The sequence below is a fragment of the Zeus faber genome (genome assembly GCF_960531495.2).
Source record: "Zeus faber genome assembly, chromosome: 17".
Lineage (NCBI taxonomy): Eukaryota > Metazoa > Chordata > Actinopteri > Zeiformes > Zeidae > Zeus > Zeus faber.
The window spans coordinates 13,086,067-13,099,924 of NC_137204.1; the positions used below are offsets into that span (position 1 = coordinate 13,086,067).

General features: G+C 42.0%; 1 protein-coding gene across 1 annotated transcript in view; it reads left to right on the forward strand.

Annotated features, from left to right (window-relative positions):
• LOC307242955 (carboxyl-terminal PDZ ligand of neuronal nitric oxide synthase protein) overlaps positions 1-13,858 on the forward strand; it is a gene marked incomplete at its 3' end in the record, with an annotated part of 48,598 nt that overhangs the window by 2,956 nt on the left and 31,784 nt on the right. Inside the window, exon 2 of the mRNA XM_080017603.1 lies at positions 2,038-2,109. Within this exon, the coding sequence (XP_079873729.1) occupies positions 2,038-2,109 (72 nt within the window). The remainder of the gene's footprint in view (positions 1-2,037; positions 2,110-13,858) is intronic.

A 13,858-nucleotide genomic window follows, 5' to 3' on the forward strand; every position in this document is an offset into this window, starting at 1 on the left:
AGCAGCTGCACTTGTTACTTATTGTTCACGCACGGAAATTACTTGATTTCAAGTAGTAACATTTGTATTTTTTATGTATTTTTAAAATGGCGTAAACTGACGGGACTGACGGATTTTATTTTGAATATTCAATAAAAAGTATTATACATCTACATGCCTTGATGTTTTACTCTCTATATAGCCTGCTTGTCAATTGATTTTAGGCTCAATAATCACAGATAATGTGTGTGTGTGTGTGGCCTTACCTGTTTTACGTCGGCGTGGCTTTTTGTTTGACATTTTATGTCTTATGCACTTTTTGTAAATATATTCTGTTTGCATTTGACCCGGTGCCGTTTCACTCCTTTTTTTTATTGGCATTTGAGACTTTCGTAACAAACAAACTATAGGAGTAGAAAACAGTCCAAAACATATTCTGTGTTTGTATCCTCACACATGGAGTTTGCTTGCAGCTCCGGAGCAACAGTTCTGAATCGTGCCTGTTTTATTTTAGTCCCAAAAGTTTAAAAGGTTTATGAAGTCTCTCTGAGGGACATGCAGTGTTTAATCCGTTTGAATGGAACCGTGTTGTCGGGAGCTTTCACACGGAGTGGTTTCCTCTCACAGAGACACCGTGAGGCAGGACTCTGGGGGGCGGGAAACAGCAGCTCGGCTCTTTCTAAAGGCGAGACAGGCGGCCGCCCCGGGCACCGGGGGGGGGGCGTGCTGAGAGGGAGCCTTTGGGCCACATTTTGCGCAACTGTTTCCCTCTCCGACGATGCGCTTGCTTGTGACGCACGCGCAAGCGATGGGGTCCCCGCGACCGTGCGTAAGGGGGAGACTTTCTCCGTGACCCTCTCCCCGCTCACCCCCTCTCCATGCGTTACGCGCAGAAAATAATCAGAACGAGTCTACGGTCCGCGCCCTGTCCCCACACTGTTTTTGATTGTTTTATTTGGTGGAAACGGGGCTCGGCGTGTTCGTGTCCTGACATGGCGATTCATACATAGAAAAATATATATTATAATATAAATATATATATATAATATTTACGATTCCCCTTATTTATAATTCCCCATTGAAACAGTATCCCTTTACATTTTGTAAGCTTATATCTGTTTTATCCTGTTATTGTAATCCACACTGACTGACAAAAACAAAAAAATCTCAGTCCAACGACGGGTTTCTAACTGATGATTGGACTCGTCGATGTTCTGGGGGCAGCCCTATGTTTCAGTTGTAATGCTGATGTGTGCCCCCATCCCCGCAAAAGGAGAGCGGTTAAAGAAAGAATCTGCGATTTTCAGTAATGACACAGTCGGAGGAGAGTCCCTCGGTCCGCTCCAAACGTCCCCGCATATAATCACAAGAGCCCAGATTGGAACTGCGTAACCGCGAAAACCTGTAATATGTACCTGGACCATGTGTATTGCTGCCTGCAGCTATATTTATAATTATTATTATTATTATTATTATTATTATTATTATTATTATTTTAATCATATCTGATACGCAAGTGAGTATGTATGAGTACAGCACTGTGAACAGTATAACTGGTCAGACTGCTTATTGTATATACAGTAGCTACAAAACAAGAGCTTCTGCAATATCATCCATAGTTTTACTGTAACACTCCTATTAATTTTAACTGTACACGTGCATTTTATGATGACTTTTTGTTGATGAGGCTGTTTTACTCTTACTACACATTATGTACACTATTATGTTCACGACAGGTGTGGTGTGTGTGTGTGTGTGTGTATGTGTGTGTGTGTGTGTATGTGTGTGTGTGTGCGTGTGTGTGTGTGTGTGTGTGTGTGTGTGTGTGTGTGTGTGTGTGTGTGTGTGTGTGTGTGTGTGTCTGACAGTCTGTATGTACCGTATATATGCACTATGTCATTTGTGTTTTTTATTTATATATCAGCAGATATTGTGTCCAAGACAAATTTCCTTCAGGACTATAGTCTCTTTTTACTGTATTTATAATATAAGCTTTATAGGCCCGTTTGTCAGCGTCTGTGAGTTTTCATCTCATATTGTTTTGTTTGTTTCCCACAGTATGTGGGGAGTCTGGATGTCCCGAGGCCCAACAGCCGGATGGAGATTGTGGCCGCCATGAGGAGAATCAGAGTAAGATAAGAGTAGAGACGCACCGAGCTAGATTTCTTCATAACATCATATTCATGTTGCATAAGAGCAATGCACACACACATGCACCAGCTACATCCTTGTCATATAGAATTATTCTTGTTCCTACTCTTACATCATTGCAGTTTGGTTTAGTATCTCATTAGCAACGCCACACGCAAATTATGTTCATTGGTGCTCTATTAAGTGGTGGGCCAACAGCGATTAAATTACTTAATCCATTATTATTTTCGGGGGCTAATGCTGGATTTTTTGCTGGAGTGTAATGTAACTTGGTTCGTGGCTTGAATGGTTAGTTTTTCCCATATTTGCTCATTTCCTGTTATACTGTAAATATACTGTATTCTGTTTCAATGAAAGTATTATAGATAATTCATTTATTACTGTAGTGTGTGTTCCCTTTATATTATCACTTTTTTTACACACACATTAGTGAATAATATGTCTGGTAAATGTAGACACAAAATCATTAAAAATGTTTTGTAATTATTTTTTATTATACAGTATATCTGTATATTTGATGATGTAAAATTCATTCATTCAAATTGTGATTTCCCACCTAATTTTCAGCCAAGATTGACAAATATATTATAAAGGGCCCTGTAGTTTGGGATCCCTGCCTCAGACTTGAATCTGTAACATAGTGTGACTCATGTGCTTAGTTTTGACACGACAGCCCCCTCTGTGCTCTGCCGGGAGGACCCAAAGCCTTAATGTGCAGGTCTAGCTCTCTGAAACACATGGTTTCAAGACCTCATACTCTGCCACATCAATGTGTTCCCCACTCTTTCTCCAAGCATTCATCATATTGAGCTTCTGCTTATTCATTGGTAACTTCCTTCCCTTCTAAAGGTTTTTTTTTAGGTGGCTTCCTTGTCTGTGTCTGTGTGAGTGTGTGTGTGTGTGTGTGTGTGTGTGTGTGTGTGTGTGTGTGTGTGTGTGTGTGTGTGTGTGTGTGTGTGTGTGTGTGTGTGTGTGTGTGTGTGTGTGTGTGTGTGTGTGTGTACTTGTTGTGTGTGGGCCTGCGAAATTAGAGGTTCCCTGCTCTGTCATGGGGATAGACCGGCATTTCTAAGAAGAAAAAAGAGCAGAGATATGCCTATTTTAGGACTCCCAAATCTGCCTTGCAAAATGTGGCTCCATAGAACAGAGGAGAGCACAGTGAGTTATAAATGATGAATCAATGAAACTGTGAACGGGATTGTTGTAGACACTGAATGAGCGCTGGTCATAAAAGGTAGCAGCAGAAGAGAAGACAAACATGGATTTCCACTCACCTCAATAATAACAAGGGCGGAGCAGAATAACTAAACTGTAGGTATACCAAACTGCCTTTCATTTTACTTTTCGAGGACGGCTATCAGCTGTGAATACACCACAATAAACCTGTTTAAACAACTTACCAGACAGTAGCAAGGTTGACTGTTGGTTTGGATTACATTTATTGGTTTTAGCACTCAATATTTAATTCCTTGACTAAATGTGGACATTCTTTAAGGTCAGCTTTTGTCTGCGTTCAAACCCCGTTCAAGGCTGTGCGTGTTGTTATTGTTGGCCTCTCCAGCTGTAACCATGTTGTTGAATGGCTAATGGAGGAGCTGCCGTAGCGAGTCCCCAGTGACGGAGTTGTAAAGGGGATATGCTGCTGCCGCTTTTCGGAGGGTCTATTAAAAACCATATCCTTTATATTATTAATTTTTCTAGTGTGTCTATAATGCATTTGATCCACTCTACAGTTACAATGACAATGGATCGTAATCTACAGGTATTGGCCCCCATAAGGTTGAGTCTATATTGTCATTTTTACAGCGTGTTGTGACTGCATTTCAGCACTCTGAAAACTATAACAATTTATTTCTGACCATAACGTTTACGAGTCAAATTGTCCAACTCTAAGCACCTCTTTCATAATGATCTAAGACCCCAAGGCTCCATTTGCAATACCCATTTGACTTTCTGTCATTTCCTAATAAATGCGATCCAGACTTGGGTATTAATTACATTAGCTTTTCAAAGTGCCTTTGCTTTCATACTCGAATAATTGCATGGCCTGCATTTTGCTCTATGCCAACCCCTCTCGTTTTTTACCCCACTGAACATTTCGGAAGGCAGACGTGCACGTTTAGGATTCGCGCCAAGTAAAATGTAATTACTTTCCGTCTCAGTGAATATTGACAGGCTTGTCGCGACTTTTCTCATCCCTCTTAGCCAGAGAAAAGAGCCATCAGCTTCAAATAACAACGGCTGCATTTGAGCTATTTGTGTTTGTGTAGGATCCGCGGAGTGAAATGTGATTCATTAGGGTGAGTAATGAATGAGCTGATAGCAAAAGGAGTAACGGCGGGAGGAGGAAGGAACATTCTTTTCTTGTGTCTAACAGTCAGCGCGTTCATCGTCTCCCTCTAATCTGTCCGTTATCGAGGGACGGACGGAGGGAGGGAGTCGGTGCAAATAGAGAAACTGGGAATGACTGCATGCAGTTGGAGCCAGTCTAGTTCCCAGCAGGTTCTCACACACACCTGCCGCCGCTACAGGCAGACACTGTGTGTCCGGGGGATCCATTCAGAGCAGGCTTTGTTAAAGGCTTCTATTATGAGAGGCTGGTCTTACTGTGAAGTTTAATTGGAATGATCTCCTTTCACGTTGGGCAGTGGCACAGAAACCCAATTGTCTACATATGGGCAGATATGTACGTTTGTGCATGAACGGCCAACAGTGCTCGCCCTCGACCGTGGCCGGAGCCGGTGCATTCTAATACACTTAGCTATCAATTTAGAAAATCTAATTACAAAGGCGGGAGTTGTACACACAGCCCGCCGGATCAGACATGGACTTGGCTAAATGCGCTCGGTTAATGCTCTTATCCGGGGTCAATTACTGCGAGTGGAAGAGTTTGAGTTTCCATTTCAAGTTCAAAAATATTGAGGTTAACCCAGAAAACCCTTGAATTTTGAGTATTTTTTTTAAAACTCTGAACCATGTTGTGGGAGCTAGAGAGAGGGATCAAATAAGAGCGGAGGGATAGAATGACTTTTTTAGAGAGCGTTTAGATTGGATGTACAATCTAGCTGGAAAATGGTGCGTGTGGTACTTGAAAAACAATAAGAGCCGTGGAGTGACTCTGCTCTCTTGCCTGCTGTAGTTTGTATCTGCGTGTACATCTATGTACACACACACACACACACACACACACTCCCAACGTGGGCTATTTAAGGAAGGACATTTTTTCTTTGAAAGGGGAAACAATTTTTGCTGCCTGCTCCATCTTTCGACTCCCCATCACCATAATTCCCATTCCCCCTGGTGATGCTGTTTCTCCCCCCCTCTCTCCTCTCACTAAAATAGAATAGAGTGTCTCGATTTAGCCAGTCTCCTGCTATCTGCTCAATGCTGACAGGGTTGCCTTTTAGGTTTTGGAGACAGGGTATGGATGCCTCCTCCTTTGAATTTTGATCGGCTGTGAAGACATGTAAAGCCTTGTCATAATATCTGTTACCATGTATTTTCCAAGAATGTGATCCTACACTACAGGCGTTTGGGTACATCCCGTCTCACAAACAATTCCCTCCGTCCCTCTCTGCCGTGACAGATAAGAAGGCGAGACACAGTGTCTTTTAAACACGGCCTTCGCGACTCTGAAGAGATCGGATGCTCTCATTGAGTTTGGGGCGTGTTGAAGGTTCCTGAGATGCTGGAAAATGCACCCGTCAGTCCAATGCAACCAAATCGGCCCCAATCTTGCGTCTGAACAATGGGTGCACGCCTGTCTGCTGTCATCCCTGCGTGGAAAAAGATTTGCGGAAGTTTTGTTACCTCGTGAAAGTCAAACTTTGCATCGAGTAAGTAAAGAGAGAAAAAAAATCACACAATCTGGCTCAGCGAATGAATGCAGAAGATCATTTCCTGCCTCAGAATCCTCTCCTCGCTGAATGGTTTTGACTTGAGTTGCGGTGATGGCTATTGGCCTTGGCTATTGTTCCACCAAACACACACACACACACATTAACAAACACATTCTTAATTATGGAGGGTACACACAAATCATCCCACAGAGTCGGGGACGTGCAACAAAACAGCAGTATGAGCATCCTGTTTTAATATTATTCTCTCTAATATAGTAACCTAAACGTGGCATTCAACACACAATTACAAAGGAATGTCAGATAATAGACCGTGTGGATAGCTGCACAATCCAACAAGTCACAATCCAACATAAGCATTGTGCAAACTATCAATGGAGCTTAGTTTTTGCATGACAATAAAACACACTCCCTCTGACAGAAACCCACGCCAGAACTGAGAGGGGGGGGTTCTAGATCTACAGTAGAGGCAGCCACAGTCCGGTTGGCGGCTGTTGCGCTGGTGGAGGAGGGGATATATTTAGGGTGAATGGTGAATAATGGGGGGCATTGTTTTTCACTCTGTTTTCATGTTAGATTAAACGGCAGATGTACAATAACATAGTAGATGACCTATATGTCGAGTGGATTACATGAGATCTTTATGTTAAACCCTAGGGAATAAAGGCCCCGATCTGTTTGATTCACAGCTGTTTGTCCATCTCGGTAAAATTTAGGATATGTTAATCGTAATTTTAGCTCTTTCAAAGCAGCTACAATCTGTTTTCTCCAAGGTTAATCCGTTGGCAGGTGCTTGGACAGGGGAGTTGGACCAAAAATGAAGGTTATCTGGGACACATTTATCAGGCTGCTTAAATGGATGTTGGCCTCACAACAGAAAAGCAGAAATTCTGTTTTTAATTGTCATTATCATCCCGACAGATCTCTGTTTTTGTTATGCAGAAAGCTCTTTGTTTACATTACTAATAACTTTTAATTTATTTATGTATTGTTTTATTCATTCTAGCTATTTAGTTGATCAAATTAAACCCATCAAGTCCAGCGCTCTATTGTAAATTCGGGGATTTCAAATATGTCAGCAGACTAATGCTGCATTCACATGGAACACCGGAGACGGCAAACGGTATAACGGCTCTTTCTGAACGGCACGGAGGAGCGAGGGGAAGCTACCACTGCAAATTATGATGATGTGTTACTATGGTGATGTACAAAGAGTCCAATAAAATATATGAATCTAAATAATTTAATGTCTGTCATTATATACTGTATAAGACTTTTAGTAATGCCTGTAGCTATCAAAATGCAGCTTACTATATATAGTTTATTGCAAACTTAAATGAATGTTAAATTCCCTCCAAACCGTATGTTAACCAACTATGCGCATTCATAGTTGGTTAAAGTTACACAAGCTGGCTATAAAGCCTCATATTAATCCCCAAGCAGGTTTGGCAGTGGATATTTTGCATGATGGATATATTTATTGATATTGTTATGAGGCTTTGAGGGAGAGCACATCTTGATCTGTTAACTGAGTGATGGCTGATCACCTGGTTTCCACTGCCAATAGAAGCCCTTCTTTTTTATTAGTTATTCATATTTAATTATACTATTATATAAGTAATAACCTGGAGCCGCAACCTTACCCGACCAAATGCGCCACGCAAGACCACCACGTCCAAGTCCTCCATCTGCTTCCACCAAACAAAACTTTTATATCAATCCACGGTTTTTATTTAAGCCATTTAAGTGCGATCTTCTAGAGAAAACCGCATCTACCGGCTCCGATTCCAAAACGCAGCAGACCTGCGCAGTAGAGTCGGCTCCTCGCCTACGTAACATCCGGCTCTAATTCTGTCGCGGAGGACGGCAGAAAGTTGGAATATTTAAACTCGGACTTCAAATGCAGAGTACCGTTGCCGTTTGCCGGTGTTCTCCGCTGGTCTGCTCTCGTCCACTAACATGACTTCCGCTTTGCGGGCTCCACAAAAAAACGAAGCTTTTGAAAAAGCCCTTCCAGGGTGGAGATTTTTCAAAATTCTGTTTTCTGCGTATTCGTGTGGACGGTGATGTCATGACTTCGATTTATGTGTGCACAATTGTTTGTGCACACATTGAGCATTGGCCAGAAACCTACAAACAGTGGTGGACTACCGGTGTGTTGGCATGTGGCTGGTACTCTCAGTTGGGTGTAATGTAGGGTGACCACATTTTCAAACCTCCAAAGTGTACAGCACATATATCCGCACGTCATACTGTAGCTGTCCACCCTCCCATTTTTCCCCGGATTCTCCTGTATTTTACCCTTCTTTCCCGCTGTCGTCCTGGTTAATTTTTTAATTTTTAATTTTTAAAAATTAAAATTAAAAAAAAGGGTTGGCGGCGTTGTGATCTGCGCTCCGCTGAGCGCTGTGAATTTTTTATTATAATTGAATGGAACAAATAAAATGCTGTGCGTAACCTTGTGTAACGAGGAGCTTGAAAGCGGGACAATCCTGGACAAACTGGGACATCTGGTCACCGGGGTTTGATTACATGTTTACAATTCAAACTAGCGTTACATCATCATTACACCGCCCTGCGGACACGTATAAATACAATGCGCCGAATGGTTCTTGACCTCTCCGTCTGCGGTTCAAAGTAGGCCACGCTGTGTTGTAATCGCCACTCAGGAAGAAGGCCATCAATGCATGTTCTTCTGTGGTGTTTGACATCCCGTTTTATGGTCCCCCACTGGCCTCGCATGTTAATGTGAGTGTTTTGAATTGTTTTAGCGTTCTCTTGTGGACGGAGATATTTTCGTTAAATATTAAAAAGTGTTTTTAAAAATACCCATATAGTGTGGACGAGGCCTTGAGTTTGGCCTCGAATACACAAATGCATGTTTATGTTTCTGCATCAGACCGTGCATTTATTGCTGTGTTAGGATTGTATGTTGTGGCTTATGAGCACAACTGTTTGAATGGCCTGAATTATGGGGGGGGGATCCAGTCTGTGGAGACTCAACTGATACCATTTTTTAACACTCAGTTTTGGAAGCAGAATATGTTTAATGATGTGGATGTTTGTGTTTGAAAGGAATGCTGTTAAAAAACAGCTCTCTCTTACCCCCCCCCCCCCCTTTCTCTCTCACTCTATTATTCTACAGTTCTGAGTTTACCCCAGTGACCTCATGTCAAGCCACTCCTCAGGTTTCCCTGGTAATCAGTTGTGCCATCAAAACATGTCCGCTTTTCTCAATGTGTCTTCAGGCCTGGGAAGGGCTGAACTTGCACGTCCTGTGAATTCTGTGTTTATCATGTAAAATGTGTTAGCCAGGCTAATGCATATTCTAAATGGTACATATACTCTGTATATACTTTATATACTATTTCTATACTATACTTTGGATTTTCATTCTACACCGGTTGGAGGTTGGTAAAACACGCTCCAAAGATACGTGTCGATAGATCTGGTCTGGTTGTGTTTACAGGTCGACATCATCATCATCAATCTCCTAATTGCATTGCCGGAGCCCCCAAATCCATTTTCTTTTATCTCGGAGATGCATGTGTATAACCTTGAATTGTGCCATGCGCCATCCTTAACATACATAAAAACCTTGACATACCAAAAATAGTTAGCCTTGCAATCATTTTTTATGTTCTCCCATGATGCTGTTAGTATGTACTGTTAAATTGTAAAGGTAATGTGTAGTGGCTGTAATTGGCATGCCATTGGTGCACCACTGTCGCTCATGCATGACATTTCTTAAGCGCATCATATAATTTCTTCTTTCTGCAACAGACTGGTATACATTTTACACTAGGCTTGGGCGGTAGTCCATCGGCAGTTGTTTTTTTGGGGGGGGGGTTTCGTTTGCGATTTCTTTTGCGGGTGATTTGTGTCGTTTTATTTTGCCAATTTAATGACCTGTAAAGCTCAATTCAAAGGGTGCACGAATAGGAAGCGGTATTCCGCCTCACCACTTTAACCGCCCCCGATGCTCTCCTCCCCGTCTGGAGAAATCCACTAAAAGAAGAAATAAATCACCGTGAGCCCCTTTTCCAGGTCACTCTGAAACAGGCTTACCCTCTTTCTTTCTTCCTTCGGTTCGGTTCAGTTTGGTTCGGATATTGTAGGAACAACGGAGCGTCGTAGAGCACACTCAGACACACCTGTTACAGGGGGGTGGGGGCCCCGTCCAGGCGGAGTCGCAGCCACCAGACCTGGACGGGGACGGGCTCCGCTCGGGATAATTGCATGAGAAGAAAAAGAAAAAAAAAAAAAAAAGCCGCCTAATTAAGCGATTGTTTTAACCGAACCTCCGCGCTGTGGCCAGTAAGACCCGCTGCTCCGTCCTGCGCCGGGTTTACAAAGACAGCAAATTACTTCTTTTAAGTCCTTCAGCTTGTCGGTTGCATGCGGTTTAAAACCAAAATAATCCTATATAGAATTGCAGAGGGAGACGGGTGCTAGCACATCTGAGCGCCCACGCCCCCACCTCACGGCGAATATACCGACACCACTTTATTATTAAATAATAAAATAAGATTGAATAATCTTGGTAATGTATTCATTATGATGATGCACATGTGCTGTTAATATTGTAATTTTAAACTTTTTACAGCGACATAGTGATATAAGTTGAGTGCTGATAGTAATTACTTACTTACTTACTTACTTAGTAAGTTAGTAAGAATTTTGTAATAATAAGCATACAACATTATTGTGTTTGCATTTGAGTGAGTAAATAAACTGCACCCTTTGTGTTGGTGAGGAAAGTGCTGCAGGCTTTTGAGCTGGCAGATAGTCTGCCCTACTTGTGTGTGTGTTTGTGTGTGTGTGTGTGTGTGTGTGTGTGTGTGTGTGTGTGTATGTGTGTGTGTGTGTGTGTGTGTGTGTGTGTGTGTGTGTGTGTGTGTGTGTGTGTGTGTGTGTGTGTGCGAGAGAGATAGAAAGCCTCTTGGTCTCTTTCGACATCCTTCAAGCCCCACTCCACTCCCACTTACTGACTCCCATTCTCCCTTCATCATAGCCCAACCCCCCCTTTTAACTTTTACTCTCTTCTTCCTTGTCTATGGTAGTATGTGCCTGACGTAGTGGTTATGTTCATGTTAAGCTACCAGCTGATGACACTTCTACGTCAACTCCTCCCTCAACTTTTTTTTTTCCACCCTTTATACTGTATATAATATACAATTTATCACTGGTCACTGAAGCATTAGTGCCTGCTGAGTGGGTACAAATGACTGCTTTGAAGTGTATGGTTTAGAAAACCTATAGCTTTTCAAAGGGACTCTGCCTTTTGCTTTAGTTCAAAGTGTCTATTCCAATATTAGGATAATAGTCCGAACCCAGCTGCTACTGTCCAGCCAAACTGTACCTAGACTCGGTGCCATCCAGGGCTCAACAATAACTTTTTAACATGGTTGCCAGGCTGGCAACCAGGCCTCAGCTTTTGGTTGCCGAAACTAAAAATACCGTTGCCATTTTTAGTCACCTTATATTTTGAGTAATCAAGATACTATGCAGTTGTACCTCAGCTTGATAATGACTGTGACGTTAAAGAATGTTTAAAGGCTTTATAACAGTAACCGAACAAAATTCTCTGTAGTTTTTATCTGTTTCTTTACAGAATTTGAATCTTCAGAGGGGAAGAAGAGCTGTGATCACACTAACTCCTCTGGTCACATTTGGCCTGATCACACAGCCTGTGTCTCTGTCTCTCTCTTACACACACATGATATGCTCAGCACACAGGCAATAAGAATCTTAACAGGTCTGTTTGTCCCCTCATTGTTAACAATGGTAAATTCAAAATCCTTCCATTTAAAAGTAGCTCTCCACCAGATGAAGTCTGAGCCATGCTCATTATTAATGCTGTCTGTCTACAAAGATAAGAACTGGTTATTGTATTGTAACAGATATATGTTGACAAATTTGACCAAACTGACAAAGACTCTATACTCTATATTTTTATTTTGCTTTAGTTGGTTTTGTAAGTACACAATATTGTTTCGGTTGGTTTTAAATTTTTTCTGTCTAATTTTAACAAAAATGTTTTTTCACACCTAGTTTTAGTTTTAGTTAACTCTACAGGAATGCAAACGCATCTATCGTGAAAAAAGAGAGAGCTACCCAAAGTCACCATTCACCCCCAGGGTTTCCCACAGGTCTGCAATGTACTTGCGGTGGTAGCCGACGGTTTTCCGGGGTTGCCATGAACGCATCATTTCCGACACGCATTACATTTTTCCAAGCCTGTGAACGCAGCATCGCTTCCTGCTTTGGAATATAATAATAATAATATCAGAGGAGTCCATTAGTTAATCGATCGTGGATAGTATTGTTCTCTCAGACGGAGCTTTTTTTTTTTTTAAATAAGCTAAAATTGGATGGGATCCGTTTGGACAATTCATAAAAGTCACCCAAACTGTCATGAGAAAAGCGGCATTCGCCGAAAAGCGAGTTGTTTGCATCCCTGACTTGAATAACCTAGCTCTACCGCCGTCCATTGACTCTTGGGCTGACAGCGCTGTCAGCATCCCGGCAGGAGAGCTGCTCCGTGGTGCGCTGGGATTTTATAACCGATCTATGAGCAGGATGCAAACTTATACTTTCTCTGACTGGGTGGAAATCCGATGTTTTCACATCACAGATGACGACGAAAGGCATTAAATCGTGAGTTGAAAAAGATAAAAGATGATGTTGACGGGTGAGTTGGGCTTTTCACCCCACAGCCAAACAACTACATTTAGTTCGCCATTGTCTCTGAAGAGGTGCCTGTGCCCGGGCAACCATCACTGTCGTGCCCTGCCATCAAGATAGCTGTTATTATGGTTCTCTGAGTTCTTTGGATAAGAAAGCCCAATCTGACTACTGGTAACTATTGGTTATCGCCATCTTACCAAACCGTGACTCTGCCAGTCCAACTCTGTCCGTTTTTATTGGTTAACGATTCGGAAACACCACATCATGTCGGTGTCTCTCTCTCTCTCTCTCTCTCTCTCTCTGTGTATATAAGTTGGTGTTAAACATGTATGCCAGTTTGTTCACCATGGATTTCATTGTGTCATTTGTTTTTAGCGATTTTCATATGGTAGTAGGCTTTATCCCCTCTGTGCATAATACAGCCTCAGAAAGTGGTTTGCGACATTGTTTATCTCCATTTGCTTCAAGGCAGAAAAACTGAATTTATAATAAGGGGTGAGACAGCCCATAAACTATCCAATTTTATCCACTTGAAGCATTAGCATATGCCTGGAGTATAATCTGATTTTCTACAATTTTTCCTTTTTTTTTTTTTTTTTTTTTAATTACTGCCTCCTTGTTTCCACGGTGTGATGAAGTGGAAGGCTATGTCTGATGTCGTTGGCTTTTATACATTTGAATTTTGTTGTTTGGCTTCATCTACTTCTCCCTCTTTCTGTCCCTCTCACTTTGTCTTTTTATGTTTCTCTCTCGCTCTCTGTCTCTCTCCACCATCCACATGCTATATTGACATTCCTTCCTCTGCACACATACTAAATCCAGTCGGAGGGTGTCTTTCAAATTTTTTTTTGATAGGATTTACTGTCAGCACACTAAGACCCTCAACTCTTAAAGGGGCAATAGACAACTTTTGCGCTGCTGTCGCAAAGACGACTGGACCGCTTTACGATCCAGGGATTATCATTAACGGTCGCCCGGGGGGAAGTAAACTCTAGTAAACTGAAAGGCCTGCAGTTGTCCGATCGGGCAAGTGAAGGATAAACTTGTAACACTCTTATTTAAAGAAAAGGTGTGCTCTGATAAAATAAAACGATATATTCTACAATATGCCCACTTGAGAGGGCAGAACAGAGACCGGCACCTTGTGAGAAGTACGCATTCCATGAGACTAGTTAACGTTA